Genomic DNA, 20,694 nt, shown 5'->3' with positions numbered 1-20,694 from the left:
AGGCACACTTCACAGCTTGCAAGAGGACTAGGCGGAGTTCAAACCCTGGGCGGTCTGGCTCCTGGGTCCACACTAGGCTGCTTCCCGGCCCACTCCCAGGAGCCCTGGGGATCCATATGACGGTCCCCGTTTTACAACTTGGGACACTGGCTCTTAGGGGCAAAGTGACTTGCCCAACGTCCCACCCCCAGCTGGAGAACACAACCCGGTGTATAAGGAGGCATCCGATAACGAATGAGTACGCGGCTGATGACTCTCCAACCCAAGTTTTAGCCCCTGTGATCCCTCACCTCCAGCCACAACCTGACCCCTGTGCTTCAACCCTGTGAAGGGATGCCCTTGGCCCTGTACTTCCTGTGCTGTGCCGCGGCTGTGTCTGCTTGGTGTTTCAAGCTCCCACAGGGAAGCCCCTAACTCTGTGGTTCCTAAATCCTACCAAGGAATTTGGCTATGGGCTCTGGTAACAAGACTTCCTCCCTCTGCCCTTCAGGCCTGGGAGTGGAAGTGACATACTGCCGCTGTGAATCTCCAGGTTGTCTCACCGCTCCCGGCTGTTCCTTCAGCCTCCCTACACCTGTGTACTGATCTCCCCATATTAACTCCTTCTATTGCAGGACCCTGCACGGACTCCACTTCCTGTCCGGAAACACTGAGGTTCTGTGCTTGGGCTAAATTGCTGTTCACTTTCCTGCTCTTCTGCCTCCTTGGGGGCATCGGGAAGGAGCCCGAGGTTAGGGGGCAGGGGATCCCGCACGTGTGCTCATGCATGTACAGACTCACTCTTCATCGTCTTCACGGCCACCTTGAGGATCGAGTCATCCTGATTGAGCTGGCCCTCCATCACAGCTCCAAACTCTCCTGGGGGGCGGGAGGGGGGGACAGGAGAGAGATGATGACCTCAGGGGGCCCTCCCGGGAGGCTGTATTTCCTGTGGTTGGGTGGGGTGGGGAGGTGAGGGGCTTCTTGGTTCAAGGAAATGTGTGTGTGTGTGTGTGTGTGTGTGTGTGTGTGTGTACGTGCATGCATGTGCTGGGGGGACTCACCTTCTCCCAGGGTTTTCCCCAGGGCCACCTTATGCCGGTCCACCATCACATCCCGCAGCTTCTCTTTCAGCTCTTCGCTGATGCCCAGGCTGTTCACTGCACAAGGGAAGGGTTAAACAGAGCCACTGAGCAGGGCTGACGTTTAGGCGACACTCGCCAACAGAGACGCAGGCAGGCCTCATTTCACTGCTCTCTGCTCTATTGCACTTTGCCAATACCGTGGTTTGTGCACATTGAACATTTGTGGCAACCGTGTGTTGACCAAGTCCATGGGTGCCATTTACAATGGCATTTGCTCACTTTGTGTCTCCATGTCACATTTTGGTAATTTTCAGTGTCACAAACCTTTGCATTATTGTTATGTTTGTTATGGTGACCTGTGATCGTGATTTTGATGTTTCTGCTGCAGTTCATGGAAGGCTCAGATGGTGCTTAGCATTTTTGGCAATAAAGCATTTTAAAATTAAGATATATAGGAGTTCCCGTGGTGGCTCAGTGGGTTAAGAACCTAACATAGTGTCCTTGAGGATCTGTCTTCCATCCCTGGCCTCCGTCCGTGGGTTAAGGGTCTGGCATTGCTGCAGCTGTGGCATAGGTTGCAGATGCAGCTGGGATCCGGTGTTGCTATGGCTGTGGTGTAGGCCTGCAGCTGAGGCCCTGCCTCAACTCCTAGCCTGGAAACTTACATATGGTGCAGGTGCACCATAAAATAAAAATTAAATTAAATTAATTTAAGATATGTACATTGTTTTAAAGTATATAGGCTATTGCACACTTAGTAGGCTACAGTATAGTGTAAAGGTAACTCTTACATGCACTGAGAAAACCCAAAATGCATGTGACGCAGTTTATTGCATTTTCCACTTCATCATAGCAGTCTGGAATCAGATGAATGTGACTAGGAACCATGAGGTTGTGGGTTTGATCCCTGGCCTTGCTCAGTGGGTTAAGGATCCAGCATGGCCGTGAGCTGCGGTGTAGGTCGCAGATGCGGCTCCGATCTGGCATTGCTGTGGCTGTGGCCAGCAGCTGTGGCTCCAATTCGACCCCTGGGCTGGGAACCTCCAAATGCCATGGGTGTGGCCCTAAAAACCAGGGAGGGGGGAAATAGACCATGACGTGTCCTATCGGGGTGGCGACTATCCTGACTTTTCTTTTTTTAAGTACAGATTAGTCTTCTCTGTTTGGGGATGTTGTAAACATCGAATCACATAATATGCTCCCCTTTGTGTCTGGCTTCTTTCACTTAACACCAAGTCTATGAGGGCGCTGTGATGTGGTGGTTGTGTGTAGTGGGCTTTATTCATTTTCACTGCTGGGCAGCAATCATTCTCCCACTACTGGCCTCAGGACCTCTTTACATCCTTGAAGTCACTGAGGATTGACAAGAGCTTTCTTTTGTGTGGGTTATCGATACACCAGTATTTACTGCATTCAAAATGAAAACGCATAGATTTTCAAAACACAAGAGTCCACAGCCCATGTTTCATCAATCACCAGTTAGTGATGACATCATCGTATGTTAGGAAGCCTCTGGAAAACTGCACAGAGCACTTTCGAGAGAAGGAGAGTGCCAAAGGGCAAATGATGTCTTTGGATTATTATGAAAATAGTTTTGACCTCGTGGACGCCCCCGCCACATCCCAGCAAAGGTCTTGGGGACCCCCGGGGACTCAGATCGCACTTTGAAAGCTGCTGCTGCTGCCTCTTATTCCATCTGATCGCTGTGACCTCCTCACTTCTCTTCAATAAATGTCTTTCCCAGCCCCTTCCGACATCTCCCTGGGGCCCTGGGAGTCTTCCCACTGTGTGCTAGGAAGGGACCTAACTCTGTCCCTTTTCTTTCTGGGTTTATTTCCCCAGCTAGAGAGAGAAAGTGATTGGACCGAGTGGCCAATCCTTAGCTGGGACCCTCCGTAACGCTCTAATCCTCTAACAGAGAGGCTATATGGTTTGCAGATGCTCTCTGGTTTCCCAGATCCCAAGGGTCTATTGCACAGAGCCTATTTTCTTTTTCTTTTTTGGCCACACCTGTGGCATTTGGAAATTCCCAGGCCAGTGACAATGCCAAGTCCTCAACTGCTAGGCCACCAGGGAACTCCCAGTGTGTAATATTTTAGGCCAAGATCTATTCTACCTCTCTCACATTCTGTAATTCCACGAGGCAGTTAGGAGAGAAACTGCCTGGGAGTTCCCATCGTGGCTCAGCAGAAACAAAAGTGACTAGTATCCATGAGGACACAGTTTTGATCCCCAGCCTCACCCCGTGGGTTAAGGATCCAGTGTCGCCAGGAGCTGTGGTGTGCGTCGCAGACGCATCTCGGATCTGGTGTTGCTGTGGCTCTGGCATAGACAGGAGGCTACAGCTCTGACTTGACCCTTAGCCTGAGAACCTCCATATGCCATGGGTGCGGCCCCAAAAACGACAAAAAAAAAAAAAAAAAAAAAAAAGAGAGAGAGAGAGAGAGAGAGAGAGAGAAACTGCCTGGGTATGAGTCCCAACTCTCCAATTTACAAGTTGTATGGTCTTGAGCAAGTTACTGAGCCGCTCAATGCCACAGCTTCCTCATCTGCGAAGCAGCAGGGGAGCGGGCACGTGCCTGCCTCCTTGGGCTGTTGTGAAGACTAAATGAAATGACCTGCACAGAGCACTTAGAAGAGCACCTGTCACGTAGGAAGGGTGAGGGTGGGCCATCGCCATCAAATTCTCCACTGTCATCATCATGACATTGCTCTAAGAGCTTACGGCTCTGCGTCTTGGCCTTTTGGAGATCTACTGGATCTAAGACGCTATCACTCTAAGGTTGCGTGGGGTTCCACTATTCTGTGGGTCTTGGGCTCTGTGGTTCTAACATCCTAGGATTCCAAGGCCTTCAGAATCTTATGGTTCGTGCCTCCGCAGAAGCCCAGCAGGCCCAAATCTCTATACTTCTTAGCCCAAACCAAGGCTAGGAGGCGTGGGGTTCACTTACAGGTGGCTTCAGTGGTCCGACGACTGTAGGACTTGCGAACACGATACCTGACCACCAGCTCGCCCCTCTCCACTGCGGGTTCGAACACCTCTCTGAGGGAGAGAGGAGGTGAGGGCAGGGCAGACCAATGCGGAAACTGCCTCCTTCTGGCAGCAGGGAGACGGCTCGCCACCCCAGCCCCCGCCCCGCCGCCCTCTCCTCCGCCGTTTGCTGAGCTCGTCTTGGACATCTGCCTTCCACTCGCACCCCGGCCCCTTGTCCTCAGCCTGATTCCTGGTAACCTCTCCTTCTGCACCACCTCCTTACGATCTCGCCACCTCCAGCCTCCCCATCCCAGTCCCTACCCGGCAGTTCTGACTCACCCATAGCGGGTCTCCTTCTTCCGCCGATGGACGAGGAACAGGGTCAGGATGAGGACACAGGCAGCGGCCACAACTGCTCCCAGAAGTACATACCACCAGGGCCACGAGAAGGCAGGGGCTGGGGGTTCACTCACTGTCAGGGGGTACGTGGGACAGGTCATGGTTGAGGTCTTGGTTCCAGCTCCCTGGGCCCCGAGGGGGTGGGGTTGGAGGGAGGCAGATGTGCATATATTTGATGAGGCAGGTGATAGGTGCCTTCCCACATCTGGGGAGGCTGGGCCGGGCTGGAAGGGGTGTGCGATGGATGTGGTATGAGTGTCTGTTACAGTATGAGTGTGACACTTTAGCACGAGTAGGTGAGTTAAGAGTGGGATGGATGGAGTTCCCACTGTGGTGAAATGGGTTAAGGACATGGCATTGCTGCAGCTGTGGCATAGGTCGCAACTGCGGCTCTGATTCAATCCCTGGCCCAGGAATTTCCATATGCCACGGGTGCCGCCAAAAAATAAAAAGAGAGACAGAGTGGGATGGATACTTGGGGAATGTGTGATAGCGTGGAAGGAGTGTGGGACGGGAGTGACAGCCTCGTGCAGGACAGGCTGTGAGTGTGCGAGGAGGGCTGAATGAGCCTGGGATGGTTGTGAGTAAATCTCAAGCAGTCTAGAGCTGTGCGATGACTGTGCAAGGAGGGTGGACTGGGGCATGGAAAACAGATGAGCAGGCAGAGAAGGCAGGCAGTGTGGGATGGGTGCCTGAGGTGTGTGCAATGAATGTGCAAGGAGTGAGGCTTGAGGGAAAATGGCCAAGGGATATTTTTGAGGGATGTGTCATGACGATGGAAGGGTTTTCATAAAGCGAGGGATGAGAGTGAAATAAATGTGCAAAGGGGTGTGCTGGGCAAAGGAGTGTGTGCAGAGTGCCAGAAGGGTGTGGGAGGAATGTGGGGTATGTGGGTATTCGAGGAGTAGTCCAGGAGTTTTAGACCCAAGGGGGAGCAGTGATTAGTAAGAACGTAACTTTGGTTTGAGACACAGGAAGGGAAGAGCAGGAGCATGGATGAATGGAAAGGGTGTGCAAAAAGGTAGGTGTGAGCGGGTGAGGAATGGAGGACGGCTGTGTGCTGAGTGTACCAAGAGTTTGGTGCAGTTAGCTACACAAAGGGGGCGTGGGCCAGGATTGCCTGGGAACAATGTGTAAGGAGTGTCGAAGGAGTGTGCAAGGAGAGTTGCAGCGGGTGGGGTGGTGTGGACTCCAAGTTTTTCACTGCTGGCAATGTGGGAGGTCTGTGTGTGAAGCGTGCAGTTTGTGAATGAGAATTGTGGGTGTATACTGCATTTGGGAGGCACATGTGAGGAATGAAGGCTCATCATGGAGTGAATGTGAAAGGAGGGTGGAATTAGTACGGAAGGGATATGCAAAGAGATGCAGGAAGGCATGTTAAGGAATATTTAAGGATTGTGGGCTGCATTACAAGAGGTGGGCTGTAGTAGTACAGGAGGGTACAATGGGTGCAGGAGGAATGTTGAGAATTGTTGGAGAAATATTCCAGAGGGACGGAGGTGAGGGGGATAACTCATCTGTCTGTCTATTTATCCATTCATCCATCCATCCATCCACCCACCCACCCACTCACTCATTCATTCATTCATCCTTCTACCCATCCATCTATCCATCCATCCATCCATCCATCCATCCATCCATCACCACTCATTCATTCATTTATCCATCTACCTATCCATTCATCCTATCCCATCCTGTCCCATCCATCTATCTACCACTCACTGAGTACCTACAATATGCAGGGCCATTCCAGGCACCTCCAGCAAGGACCACACAAATCCAAGAAGTAGAGGATGAGAGAGATGAGTTTGAGAAACATGAAACAGATGTGCAAAGGGTATACGTGGTGATGGAGTCCTCAGTGGACATTAAGAAAGGGGGAGAGAAGAGGGGGTGTGAAAGCCCTTACCCAGCTGGTGGATTGGCTGTCCTTGTCCTGTGAGGAGAAAGGACAGAGGGAGGACACGCTCAGAGAGGGTGAGACTGGTGAGACACAGGTGAGGGAGTGAGGCTCTCAGTGAGGTTCCAGGTAGGAACAGAGCCTAGACGGGGGTAACGCTAAAAGGTACAGGGAGCAGGTCACAGGCATCTGGGAGAGACAAGGTCCCTGGGGGCAGGTTGAAGGGGGCTGAGCACAGCTTTGGAGTTACCTGGGCGCCAGGGCTCCAGGGGCACAGGGAGGCTCCAGGGTCCATCCCCAGCGGCGGTGTAGGCTGCCACGCACACTGTCAGGTTGGGCACAGACCCATCCCCCCTCAGCTCCAGGGTCACCTCTCGCTTTAGCCCTACATCCATCAGCACCTAGGACATCCAGATGTGGTATCAGAACAGAGCCCCAGGTCCTCCCTCTTAAGACTTCACCCTCAGCCTCAACTGCCCATCTTTCTCAAAGACCCCTCATCTCCAGCCCCTCACCCCTCATCCTGTCCTCTCTTTTCCATTCTCCATCCCTACATCCACTAAAACATCAGCTCCGCCAGGACTGGGATTTGGTCATGTTCCCTGCCCTGTCCTCAAGTCCTAGCACCATGCATGGAACTCCAGGAGTTTTGCTGAAGAACTGAATTCTCATCTTTCCACCCTCATTGCTCCAACCCCCTCTAACTCCTCATCCTCTCTCCCACCCCCTCTCTCCACCCCAGGGGCGCCCCCGCTCACTCAGATAGCACCTTTGTGCAAATTAGGAAGAGGGACGCCTTCCTCAAGATGCTATGCAACTATCTGCTGTAAAAGCAGCACAGGGAGAATATGTCTGGTGAAATGCTTTGTGCGCAATTCATAAATAGCCACTCCCTAACCCTCTCCCCGACCCCTTCCACCGCCCGAGAATGTGCCCTCTTAAGCACAGTGTGACTGCGTCCTACCCAACCTGATCCACTGTCCGCGTCTGCTCTGCTATCTTTTCCTCCCCGCCTCCTTCCCCAACGGCCATTCTGCCCCAACCCAGCCAGCAGCACCCACCTCGGGGGTGTCCTGACCCCGATAGGCCAGTCGGTAGCCTAACAGGGTGCCCTGCAGGGGCGCCCTTGGCTCCTGCCAACGCACGAGGGCTTGGCTCCCATTCCGCATGGCACGAACATTCTCGGGAGGGCCCAGGGGCACTGGAGGACAGGGGAGAGGGGAAGCTGGCACCCCCACCTCCTCCTGACCCCGTCCCCTGCTGCCAGGAAGTAGAGACAGGGGACAAAGGGCATGGGGGCAACCCATGCAGGCTTCCCAAGAACAGAAGCACAGGAAAGAGGTCTGGGAGAGATGCCAGGAGGCCAGGCTGAGGAGTCAGGGACCGGGCGGGAAGGAACTTGAAGCTGCATGGGGTAAATGGGTGAGAAGAGATGCTGGGGGAGGGCCACTGATGTGCTCCCTTCAGCGGGGCAGCGAGGCACATCTCCCCGCCACCAGTCCCTTCTTACCTCCCTCGGGTGTCTCCACGGGAAGCCAGTGGGTCCAGGGGGAGGGGCCCTGGCTACTGACACACGCCACTCGGATGTGATAAGGGGTGTGAGGACGGAGGCTGCCCAGCCGGAGTCGGTGAGGTGGGACGGATGCTTGTAAGGTTAGGGGTTCTTCTGGGGGGTCTGGTCTCCCAGCCAGGTGCCCACCCCATCGTCTGACAGCACAGCCTGGGGAGAAGGAAGGGCGTGAGGACACGATGGACAAGCAGTTGCCCGAGGCAGTCACACAACTCTCAGCGGTGGTCCTGGTAGGATGACACAACTTTGCAAGGATGTGTGTGTGTGTGTGTGTGTGTGTGTGTGAGAGAGAGAGAGAGAGAGAGAGAGAGAGACAGCACATGTTAGTGCAACATGGGCACCTGCATTTACGAAGCAGGAGACCACCCAGCTGCATGATGTGGCTTTGTCATACTGGCAAAAGCCACCTCTGACAAGACTTTCCTTCTCTGAGCCTGGTTTCCTCATCTGGAAAATGGGGGCTTAGAGGAGCAAACGCCTGCCAGGACTGCTTAAAGATTAAATGCAGGGCAGTTGCAGGCGTTCCCACGGTGGCACAGCAGGTTAAGGATCCAGCATTGTCTCTGTGGCAGTGGGTGTTCAATTCCCCAGCCTGGCACAGTAAGTTAAGGATCCAGCATTGCTACAGCTGTGGCATAGGTCACAGCTGTGGCTCAGATTTGGTCCCTGGCCCAGGAACTTCCTTTTTTTTTTTTTTTGTCTTTTTAGGGCCGCACCCACGGCATATGGAGGTTTCCAAGCTAGGGGTTGAATTGGAGCTGTAGCTGCCGGCCTACGCCACAGCCACAGCAACATCAGATCCGGGCCACATCTGCGACCTACACCACAGCTCACGGCAATGCCGGATCCTTCACCCACTGAGTGAGGCCAGGAATCGAGCCTGCATCCTTATGGATGCTAGTCAGTTATCTTAACCACTGAACCATGACACGAACTCCAGGAACTTCCATTTTTTTTAGTGGATGCAGCCAAAAAAGATGTGGGGCAGTCGCAAAGTGAGTGGCAGGAGGTCAGCATTTGCAAAGTCAGGAGACCACCTAGCTGCACGACATGGCTTTGGCATCACTTGCAAAAGCCACAAACTCTGCACACCCCGCACAGCAGTACAGGTTGCTACATCCACCTGGTCCCCTCGGACTGGCACCATGAGAATGGCAGGGGCCTCAGCTTGGAAAACATCTGTCTAGTCCTTCCTCACAGAGCCACGAATCTGCCCCAGACATACAACCCAGAGCCACACAGCTCAGGAGTGCTGCCTCCACCCTGGAGAGCAATCAGGAGACCCAACCGTGCCGCACAGCGTTGGGAAGGAGTTTATTGCTAAGACTCTAAAGCCAGATTCCTGGGAGTTCCTGTTGTGGCTCAGTGGGTTATGAACCCGACTAGTATCTGTAAGGATGCAGGTTCAGTCCCTGGCCTCACTCAGTGGGTTAAGGATCCGGTGTTGCTATGAGCTGTGGTGTAGGTTGCAGAAGCGGTTTGGATCCCAAGTTGCTACACCTAGGGTGTAGGCCGGCAGCTGCTGCTCTGATTCAATCCCTAGGCTGGAACTTCCATATGCCACCCATGTGGCCCTAAAAAGCAGAAATAAAATAAAATAAATCCAGATTCCTTTGGGTCCAACTCTCGGCTTGGATATTATTTGCTGTGCGACTTAGAGTGAGTGTCTCTTTTTTTTTTTTTTTTTTTGGTCTTTTTGTTGTTGTTGTTGTTGTTGTTGTTGCTATTTCTTGGGCCGCTCCCACGGCATATGGAGGTTCCCAGGCTAGGGGTTCAATCGGAGCTGTAGCCACCGGCCTACGCCAGAGCCACAGCAACGCGGGATCCGAGCTGTGTCTGCAACCTACACCACAGCTCACGGCAACGCCGGATCGTTAACCCACGGAGCAAGGACAGGGACCGAACCCGCAACCTCATGGTTCCTAGTCGGATTCATTAACCACTGCGCCACGACGGGAACTCCAGAGTGAGTGTCTCTTAACCTCTCTGGGTCTTGATTCCTGTCTCTGGAAAATGGGCTTCCAAAAATCCCTACCTGTCAAAGTGCAGGGTTTAGTGACACGATGCATGTAAAGTGGTTGGCACCGCTTGTCAACGCTAACATTTCTCGAGTTCCAGCTATGTCCCAAGCACCTGCTGAGCGCATCCCTTGGTGAGTTCACTGCCTTCTCACTACTACCCTGAGGGGTCAATTTCTTTTTGCATTCCCATTTAACAGATGAGGAAACCGACGCCCAGAGAGGTTCAGGAGCTTGTCCAAAGCCACATAGCCACCGCGTGGGGGAGATGACACTCCCACCAGGCCTGGGGAGGTGGCAAGCAGATGGCGGGTGGCAGGCCGGGGGGAGGTGGCCTCCACGCCTGCTCTCTGACCCACAGTGACGGATGAGAAGGGGAACCTCTGCTGGGACTAAGGGGACACGGGTGCAGACAGTCAGCCTCCCCCTGTCCACTTCTACTTCTCTTTTCCCCGGGCTGGCCATGACCCTCCCCCTTGAACTCTTAGCCCCCCGGACAGCAGGAAGTGAGACTGGAGAGGGAAGGGGGCTCACTTCTGCTTTCTCCAGAACACTGGATGGATGTGGGTTGGGGGTACAGCTGGTGTCTGACCTGGCATCTGAAGTCTGCCCAAATCAGCCCAGCTTCTGGGATTGAATTGGTTTTATCCTTTTTAACCACTGGGGAAGGCAGGTCACTTCCCCTCTCTGGGCCTCAGTTTGTTTTACAAAGGGGAAGATGAATAGCCACTACTCTCTAGGGTTACCATGACAAGTGAGTGAGGTTGTGTCCACCAGGGCAGGTAATTATAAGAAAGACAACTCGTGTTTAATCAAGAACTGGCTCTAAGTGGTCTTTGAGGAGGCAAGGAGCATCCTTTGGTTTTGGAGAGATAGGGATTCAAAGCCCACCTCTGCCACTTCCTGGCTGTGACCTTGGGTAAGTTGTTTAATTACTCTGAGCCTTAGTTTCTTCATCTGGAAAATGGGTGTATCCATAGATGCTGCTTTACAAACACTCGAGGGGATAAAGCTTTGCGTAAAGCTGTAACAAAAGCCCAGCACAGAGTTCCTGTCGTGGCTCGGTGGGTTAAGAACCTGATTAACATCCATGAGGATGAAGGTTCGATCCCTGGCCTTGCTCAGTGGGTTAAGGATCCAGCGTTGCCATGAGCTGTGGTGTAGGTCGAAGACGCGACTCGGATCCTGTGCTGCTGTGGCTGTCACACAGCTCCGATTAGACCCCTATCCTGGGAACCTCCATATGCTGCGGGGGCGGCCCTAAAAAGCAAAAAGCAAAAAAAAAAACAACCCAACATAGTTTCTGTGAGGATGCAGTTTCGACCATCCCTGGCCTTACTCACTGGGCTAAGGATCTGGCACTGCCATGAGCTGTGGCATAGGTCATAGGTATGGCTCAGATCCAGTGTTGCTGTGGCTGTGGCATAGGCCAGCAGCTATGGCTCTGCTTTGACCTCTGGCCCAGGAACTTCCATATGACAAAGAAGAAGAAAAAACAAAAAATGAAGTCCAGCACATAGCTGGCACTCAGTGAAAGTTGGTCATTATTTATTTATTTTTCTTCTTTTTTGGCTGCCTGGAGGCTTATGGAAGTTTCCAGGCCAGGGACTGAATCTGAGTCACAGCTGCAACGTAGCTGCAGCTGCGGCAATGCCTGATCCTTAACCCATTGTGCCAGGCTGGGGATCGAACCTGAGTCCTGGGGCTGCAGAGACGCTGCCATTCCCATTTCGGGAACAGCAGAAGCTGGTCATTATTCATTATTGTCATCTCCCATCAAGGTGCTGTCCCATCCCCATTTAAACTCCCAGATCTCAGAGAACTCCAGGTCAGAACTGGATCTCATCTTCAGAGATGTGTGTGGCTTGTTTTACTTACTCTAGAGCAGAAAACTACAGTGCAGAAGGTGGGGTCCAGCTCATTTCAATTGTCGGATATTTTTCCGGCAATCATGGGGACCCAGTGGTGGCTGAGACAGCCTGGGCCTGCTCACCCCCAGAGCTCACAGTCCAGTGGAGGGACAGACACACCCCCAGACACTGACAACCCAGGGGGATCAGGGCTGGGATGGGGGAGCACAAGGCTGCGGGAACCCAGTGATGACAGAGATGGCTCTGGGCCCCACTGTCTCAGGGCTCCCATTCCTGCCAGACTTGATAGAACTGACACTAAAAAAGGAAAGCAGCTAAGTTTTTTTTTTTTTTTTTTGTCTTTTTAGGGCCGCACATGTAACATATGCAGGTTCCCAGGCTAGGGGTCGAATAGGAGCTGTAGCTCCTGGCCTACACCACAGTCATAGCAACGTGGGATCTGAGCCACATCTGTGACCTACACCACAGCTCATGGCAACACCGGATCCTTAACCCCCTGAGTGAGGCCAGGGATCGAACTCACATCCTCATGGATCCTAGTCGGGTTTGTTACCACTGAGCCACAATGGAAACTCCGAAAGCAGCTAAGTTTATTACACGTTTCCAGAAAGTAATTTACGCTTGGTAATTGCACCTACTCACTAAATTCCCATAGCCAGGCTATCAGGTAGATATGAGCATTATACCCATTTTACAGATGAGAGAACTGAGACCAGGGCGGTTAAGTCACCTGCCCAAGCTCACACAGCCAGCAGCTGGTGGAGCCAGGATTTGAACCTAGGACACCTGGCTTAACCCAAGGCTCTACTCCCTCTCAACACATGAATGGCTGGGAAGGGCTGGTTTCTCTGGGAGAGGATGAGGGTTTGTGGCTGTGGGTGGAAAGACGGTGAGCTTGAGGCCAGCAAAGTCTGAGGGTCTCACCTGCAAGTGCAGTGGGTGAGGGGGTAGATGCCGCTCAGGCCTGGGGTCCATGCCACCTCCAGCTCCGTCGCCTGGCTGGAAACCAGGTGGAGGTCCCGGGGCCGCTGGGGGAGCACTGTGGACAGAGGAGGGGACCAACTGACCCTTTTCCCAAAGCTCCCCATCCTGCCCTCTACCCCAGCTCTGACCTTTGACCCAAACCCCACACCCTCTGACACCCAGCTCCCCAACTCCCTTTCCTGTCACCTGTGATGACGGCTGTGCGGGATGTGGTGACCCCCTTGGCATTATGGGCTTCACAGGAGAAAGATGCAGTCTTGTTCAGGCCTGGGGAGTCATACGAGGGAGGGGCCCAGTGTCAGAGAGGGGAAGGAGGGGTTCCAGGCCAGGACAGGTGGCCCCCTACCCTCCCCCCCACCGACAGGGTCAGTGCAGCCCCCACGGGCAGCTGCCTGAAGGGAAACTGGGGGGAGGGGAGGCAATGCATTGGGAACACAGGCCTCCATCCCCAAACACAAGGCCAGCGAACACCCCACCACACACCACACACACACACACACTCACACAGAGACAGACGTACATAGACACACACTCAGAACCACATAATAGATAGACACATCCACGCACACACTTATGCACAGAGACACACATACAAACTCAGATGCACACAGACGGAAACACATACTCAAACACAGACACACCAGATACACGCACCAACACACACAGTTATACACACAGACACACACACACACACTCACATACAGAAACACACTCATACCTAGACACACACATACACACTTACAAAATACACTCACCTACAGAAACACAGACACAATCACACTGAGCCAGACACACACAGAGGCAGACACACCTAACAGACACACACATAAGAAATAGGTCCTTGTGGGGGTGTGTAAATGTGGAGGTGCTTGTTCATGTATAAGATTGGCTGCTACCAACCCCACTCTTCTTCACTGGCTCGGTCATTCTAGCTCCACTGGTGTCCTGGTGTTTCTGGAAGGCACCAAGCACGTTACCACCCCGGGAACTTTGCACTCCAGTTCCCTTTGCCTGGAACAGCCTTCCCCAGACACCCTCGTGACTCCCTCCAGGCCTCCTTCCCATCTGCCACTCAGATCCCACCTTCCCGTCACTCTGTCCCCAACCACCTTGTTTAAAAGAGGAATCTCCTTTCCATGGGGTTTCTATTGCATTTGGCCCCTGCTGTATCCCCAAGGGCCCAAGATGGCCTGACATACAGTGTATGCGCCATAAGTTTGTTATGTGAGCGAATGAATTCATGTATTTTTTTATTTGTGTAAATAAAAATATATTTGTGTACTTATGAGCGTTTCTGGGTGTGTACAGAGAAAGGTGAGCATGTGTAATTCCGTGGGCGAGTTTGTGAGTGAGGCTTGAATAACTACTTTTGAGTGTCTGGGGTGGCCTGCTTCTCGTCCCCAGTGTGGTGGAGGTGGGACACAGGCAAACACACGCACTCAAAGACACAAGCACAGAGACAAACACAAGAGACGCAGGTGCACAAACACAGAGCTACACAACACCCACCGATTCACACACACAGAAACAGAGACACGCACACATGCAATGTCAGGTGCCAGGGTGCCAGGGTGTAAGGGGGACCAAGTCTTTTTATTTTTAAAAATTTAAAACATGTGATGGCCACAGCCCAGCATATGTAAAGTCTCAGGCCAGGGACTGAATCCAAGCTGCAGCTGTGACCTACATGGGATCCCTAACCCATTGCGCCACAGTAGCAACTGAGGACCAAGTCTTAAAAAATCCGGATACATGCCTGCAGATCTGTGTCTGTCTGTCTGGGCCAGTGTGTTTGTGGTCCCCTGTGCTGTGTGGATGCTGGACACGTGTGTATGGCTCCTGCGTTTGTTCTGAGCCTGGGCTGTGTTCCCACCACCAGCTCCCCGCAGACACAAAGTTTCCTTTTCTCGGTCAGCAGAGGGAGTGGAAGGAGGGAAGGGCGCCCAGGCCGGAAGGGGGTGGGCAGGGAAGCTCCGCGGCTCCGCTGCCCAGACCGCAGTTCCCAGCCAAGGTCAGGTGCCCGGCCCGCAGCCCCCGCGCGTCTCCGGGGGCGGGGGGGGGGGGCTGACAAACAGCACAGCCCCGTCGGGAGCCTGGGTCCCGTCCAGCCACCTGGCACGTGGGGGCCCTCCAGGGTCACCGCGCAGGAGCTGGCGCTGCCCACGGAGGAGCCCTGGGGCGGGAGGGGGATCTGGAGCCTTGTCCGTTCCTACCGCAGCATTCCTGCCCCTGCGTGAATCACCGGGGCGCCCCCTCCCCCTCCGGCACTTCCGGTGGGTCGGAATCCCGCCCCCTTCGCAGGCCCACACCTTCAGGGAAGGGGAGAGAGGGGCAGAGGGGCCTGGGGACCCCCTACCTACCCGGGCTCTTCACCCCCCACCTCCCCGGGCTCTTCCCGCAGGGGACTCCAGATGTGCTTTCCAGATGGACGGGGCCCTCTCCCTCTTTGCGCCCCGCTCCGCCCTCCCCCCTCCCCCTCCCTGAGCCCATTTTGCTTTTTTCCGAGGAAACAGAAGGGATGGAAGGAGAGAGGGGCACGCCCTGAGTCAGATCCTGGGACAGACACACAAACGGACCGAATTCCTTGACACAGCACCCGCGATGAATTCCTATACACACACACCATGAATCACACTTAATGCACAGGGGCTGTTACTGGCCCTGAAACAGCACTGGTGAAGCCACACACTGGCTAGATGGTGTCCCAAATGCGCAGCGACACCAGCTCACACTCACTGACTACACATATATACTCTGGGCCAACACTGATGCACATACACAGAGACACACACACATACGTAAACAAACACGCAATCAAGCACACATCGACTGTAAACACCCAGCAACACAATATCCACCTAGCCCGACGCTGACAAACACACAAACCTCTATGCAGATTGATGTGCGCCCACCAAGCGATGAACCTACATCGAGGTCGAAGTGGACATACAGATACACACCAGGACGCAAATACGGTTGATGTTGATTTGCTCCCACACAGACACAGCCAGGCCTTCAAGACACAGCTCGACACACTCAGGTTGCTTGAGACACATTCATCAGGATGCAGGCTGATGCTAAACATGCATAGACACACAGGGCTGCTGCAGGCACACAAGCATGGAGATGCTGCCTTGTGCCTGTAGGCGGCATAGACACATGTATACACACACGGACCAGTAAGAACCCCAAGTTCATCCGCTCTGAGGCCATTGGGGCTGGAACTGACACACCAGGAGACCAGACAAGCAGAAAGTTGTTGTTCCTACCTGCTGCAAATCACACATACACACAGATGCACATAGACAGCCACAGACAGTGGAAACACCCCAAGTGTCCATGACACATCCCAATTCTACAGGGAAACAAGAAGGTCCCTCAGGACGCACTCACGCCCAGAGGTGCACACTTAGGAGCTGACATTGTCACCTCTCTACAGGGAGGTGTGCAAAAGAGCCATAAGACACACTGTTGTCCCTCACGCTGCCATCTCTGTCCCCACACACGTACAAACGCACTGCTCACACAGTGAGTCACAGCTATGAACACACAAACACAAAGAAGGACAGATACCAGGCCTACAGTGGGACACTTAGTCACACACACACACTCCAACAGCCCCTGAGACATTTGCAGAAATGTGCCCTGAAGGCCCAAAGAAAGTGGGACACTCAAGCCGACAAAACCATACCTAGTCTCTCTCTCTCTCTCTCTCTCTCTCTCACACACACACACACACACACACACACACACACACACACATCGCAGAACCTGGCCCTCACTAAGGCATACCCTCATACAGAGAGGTTGATGCTGACAGAAGCACTGAGACACAGGTCCGGAGGGACAGGGACACACCCAGAGCCTCCCTCCCCATCCTCCCACTGAGAGACACACACACCCCTACCTGGCCACCCCCGTGTATGCTGATACCCGTAGAGACCCTCTTTCATCTGTGCCCCCCATTTCTCCCTCTTCCTGGGATGGGGTGGGGGAACCACCTCCCTCTCCCTCCCTCCCCAGGGTCCTGCCAGGCTGACTCAGGCCCCAGAGCTGTGGGCCTGAGTCACCCCTCTGGAGGCCAGCATGCTCACCACTGCTTCCTTGCACACTCAGGGCCCCCGGAATGCTGGGAATGTGGGCACCTCCTTCTATCCCGAGACCCTCAGTGGAGAGTCCCCTCCCCAGGCCAGCAGACGGAGGCAGCAGGTTGGGGATGCTGGAAGCCAATGCCCTCCGAGGCGCAGCTGCCTCCCTCTGACTCACTCAGCCTCCCCCATCTGTGTTCCTCTGCCCCTCCTCAGTGAGGGGACTCCCCTGTGCCCAGGGTCCCCCATCTCTGCCTCTGACTGCTGTGCGACCCCAAGCTAGGCCCTCCCCATCTGTGAGGTGCGGGATGCGACGGCTGCCCCGAGACTGGGAGGGTTTCTCCTGTCACTCAGGCCTCCCTGTCCTGTCTCTCTCCACCTTGGGTCACCTCTGCAAGGAGGTGGAGGAGAGGAGGGACAGCTGGTTCCGGTGCCCTGCTTGGGGTCAAGGGCTGACAAAAGGGCATCAGGCCCGCACACAGTCGGCCATGGCACAGCTCAGAGGAAACCCAGGACAAAGGATTCTATTCAGAGAGGCTGGGGTGAATGGAGGAAGAAAGAGCAGAGAGGCAGAGAGACGGGGAGACAGACAGACACACACAGAGGAACAGCGCTGGGGAACAGAGAGGCAGAAGGAGACAATGCACGTGGAGAGAAACGAGAGGGATGCAGAAATGCAGAGACCGCGCCACTCGGAGACAGAGAAACAGCTGAGAGACGCAGAGACAGAGGGAGACGGACAGAGAAGGACAGAGGGACAGGCAGACCCTGACACAGGGGCACGAGGGGCTCCCCACTTGCTTTCCGCCTGGCACTCTGCACCGAGCTGGCCACCTCCCCAGACTCACCGGGAACACGGAGCGTGTGCTGGGAGCTGTGGTCCATGGCTGGCACTAGGGAGATGGCGTCCTGGAGCCAGAGCAGGTCCACAGGCTCGGGGGGTCCCTGCGCCCGGCAGCTCAGGTTGAAGGGGTGTTGGCAGCCACAGTCCTATCCTCAGGCTCCTCCAGGAAGTAAGGCAGGCCTGGGGGGCAGTGATAGAGGCTGGGGTCCCTCTGAGTCCCCTAGGTGTCTGACTCACCACTAAGATGTTGTAGGCTGAAAGGTCTTTGCCCCTATTTCTAATCCCTGAGGACACCTGAACTTTCTTCAGATGTCTGTCCACACAAACATCTTGTCCCGGGGACATGTGATCCCAGTATCTGACTTTCCCACCGATGTCTGACCCCCAGGACGTCTGAGCCCCTCGTGTCTCTTTTCCAGAATGTCTGACTCCCCATCTAATTTTACCACTGAGGAGATTGAGGCCCCTGGGGATGGGTCTTTTTTTTTTTTTTTTTTGCCATGCTATGGCAGTGACAACGCCAAATTCTTTTTTTGGGGGGAGGGGGGCGGGTGCCTGCGGCACATAGAAATTCCCAGGTTAGGGGTCAAATCAGAGCTGCAACTGCTGGCCTACGCCACAGCCATAGCAACATCGGATCCATCGAGCTACACCGCAACTGGTAGCAACGCCTGATCCTTAACCCATGGAGCAGGGCCAGGGATCAAACCCTCATCCTCATGGATACTAGTTGGGTTCTTAACCCGCCGAGCCACAGTGGGAACTCCAACACCGGCTCCTTAAGGGCTAGGCTACCAGGGAACTCCAGGAGAGGGTTAAGTGGTGACTTTGATCCTTTATCTGGTCCCCAGATGTCCTATCCCAGCCATGTCCGATTCCAGACATCTGACAGCCCCCAAGTTATCTTCCCCCAGAGTGCATAATCCCCCCCAGGCCTGCCCCTAATCACGTAGAGACCCCTGCACTGCCTGAGCCCCTTCCCCAGGATCTCTGTCATCCCTAGGCTACAGGTTCCTGGTGGACACCCTGATCCTGCAGTCCTTTCTGGGCCCTCGGTGTTCTTGCCCTCCCACCACCTCTGAGCCCCGGGCTCACCTTCCAGCCCGACGTAACCAGGCTGGGACACGAAGGTCTTTCCTTCCAGGACCACGGCACACTGGTACCACCCCGCATCTGAGAGCTGCAGGGAGGAGATTCTGGCAGGGCGAGAGGAGGGGCAGAGAGGTTCCGGGTCAAAGCGGGGCCTGGGGAGGGGGTCCTCGGGACGGAAAGAGGGGCTCTGGCCTGGAAACTCCTAAGAGCTAAGAAGTGGGTACTATTATTAACTCCTTTTACAGAAGAGGAAAGCGAAAGCCAGGCTTGGTTACATCACAGATGCCACGCCACCCGGCTAGCGTGTGGCCCCTCGGGGGTCCAACCCAGGTGGGGCTCCTGTGAGTGACTTTTTCACCCCCCATGTTGTGGAGGTGGGGGTGGGGACAGGGGTCAGGAGGGACAGGGACAGCACTGGTCGGGGGCAGCCCAGGCACCTGAGTTGGCTGACCACTTTCCAGTCATCCTGCCCATCTTCGCCCAGGGGCACCTGGGTCTGGGTGCTGTCTGCCAGCTCTAGGACCTGTCCATCCCGAAGCCAGGTCACCTCAGGAGGCTCCCCCTGAACCTGGAGCTCACACCTAAGGGCCCCCATGAGTCCTCGGGCGCCAGTGATGTTCCCCGGACTCCCCACAAAGGGGTGCACTTCGGCTGGGGCAACTGCAGGGAGAGGGAAGAGTTAGCTCGGAACCGGCTTTCCCTCCAACTCCCCAGTCCTCGTCCCCCCACCTTCCCGCCTGCCCCGGGCAGCCAGGACCCCACCAGGCCCTTAGGCCCACATAGTTGTAGAGTGACCTCAGCGGGGGGGTGGAGGGTGGAGGCTTTAAGGGGAGGAGGGGAGCCTTCCCAAGGGACTGGGGTCCGGCCTCCATCCCTTGTCCGTTGGGAAGGAGGCCCAGGATCTGGCAGCCTCCCACGCTCTGACGGCCCGGCTGGCCCGCCACCCCCGCCTCCCCTCCCTTAGGGTCTCCAGAGACTTGACAGATCAGGCTGGTGGATGGTGGTTGGGGGGACGGGGGGGGGGGAAGAGGGGGAGAAACAGGGAAAGACGAGAGGAACAGAGACCCAGAGACAGACAGAGGTGGAGACTCAGCCCCCAGAGGGGAAAAAGTGGGGGAGGAGACCCGGAGGGAGACAGAGACATTGAGAGAGGCCCTCAGAGAACGGGAATGACAAAGACAGAGAAGGTGGGGGTCGAGAGAGAAATGGGAGACCCACAGAGGTGGCAGGGCGGGAGGCAGAGCCCCTGGCCCTGGAGGCAAACACACAGACAAACAGGGGTGGGGTAAGGAGAAGGGGGGTGACAGTAACAGGGTTTTCCCCTAGGGCTCCGGAGCCCTCCCCATCCCGCTGCCTGACTTGAGGCTCCTTTCTCCAATATTCCTTGCCAGGCAGCCCCCAGCTCACCCCCCACCCCGGCTCCCCAAGGCCCCCATCTCAAGTCTAGCCTCTACCCCTACCCCTGCCCTCAGCTTCTCCTGTCTGTCCGTCTCTGTGTCCATCTCTTCCTGTCTCCGACCCTCCTAGTTTCTGTTTCTTGTCCTTCTGTTCCTCCTTTCTCAAGAGTCCCTTTTTCTTCCCGGGCCTCTCTCGGTTTGTCCCTGTGTCCCCTGTCTCCCTCTCTGTTGTTCCAAGGCAACTCTCCGAGCCAGCCCACGATTCGTCCCCCCCAAAAACACCTGCCATCCATCCCCCTCCTCTCCCTCCTGCCCCAGCCCCTCCATGGGTGGTCCTGCCCCACAGGCCCCCCATCACTCACCCTTGGGAGCCACGCACCCCCAGCAGCACAGCGCCCAGCACCAGGCCAGCAGGACCCTGTCCATCCTCCTCGGGCCACCGCACAATCAATGCCAAACTTTCCTCCGAAGTTGCTGGGCACCCCGCGGGGGG

At 55.0% G+C, this 20,694-nt stretch overlaps 1 protein-coding gene across 1 annotated transcript in view; it reads right to left on the bottom strand.

The window, feature by feature from the left end:
* The window catches only part of AXL (AXL receptor tyrosine kinase), a 32,116-nt gene extending 11,422 nt beyond the window's left edge, over positions 1-20,694 (bottom strand). The window contains 17 exon segments of the mRNA NM_001128458.1: positions 781-858; positions 1,044-1,139; positions 4,016-4,107; positions 4,378-4,510; positions 6,347-6,373; positions 6,588-6,738; positions 7,399-7,538; positions 7,848-8,016; positions 8,019-8,057; positions 12,721-12,724; positions 12,727-12,835; positions 12,967-13,047; positions 17,717-17,837; positions 17,840-17,892; positions 18,808-18,908; positions 19,242-19,464; positions 20,564-20,694. Coding sequence (NP_001121930.1) covers positions 781-858; positions 1,044-1,139; positions 4,016-4,107; positions 4,378-4,510; positions 6,347-6,373; positions 6,588-6,738; positions 7,399-7,538; positions 7,848-8,016; positions 8,019-8,057; positions 12,721-12,724; positions 12,727-12,835; positions 12,967-13,047; positions 17,717-17,837; positions 17,840-17,892; positions 18,808-18,908; positions 19,242-19,464; positions 20,564-20,627 — 1,681 coding nt within the window. The 5' untranslated portion in view covers positions 20,628-20,694.

This window comes from Sus scrofa, chromosome 6 (assembly GCF_000003025.6).
Source record: "Sus scrofa isolate TJ Tabasco breed Duroc chromosome 6, Sscrofa11.1, whole genome shotgun sequence".
Classification (NCBI taxonomy): Eukaryota; Metazoa; Chordata; class Mammalia; order Artiodactyla; family Suidae; genus Sus; species Sus scrofa.
This window is presented reverse-complemented; position numbering and strand designations above follow the sequence as displayed.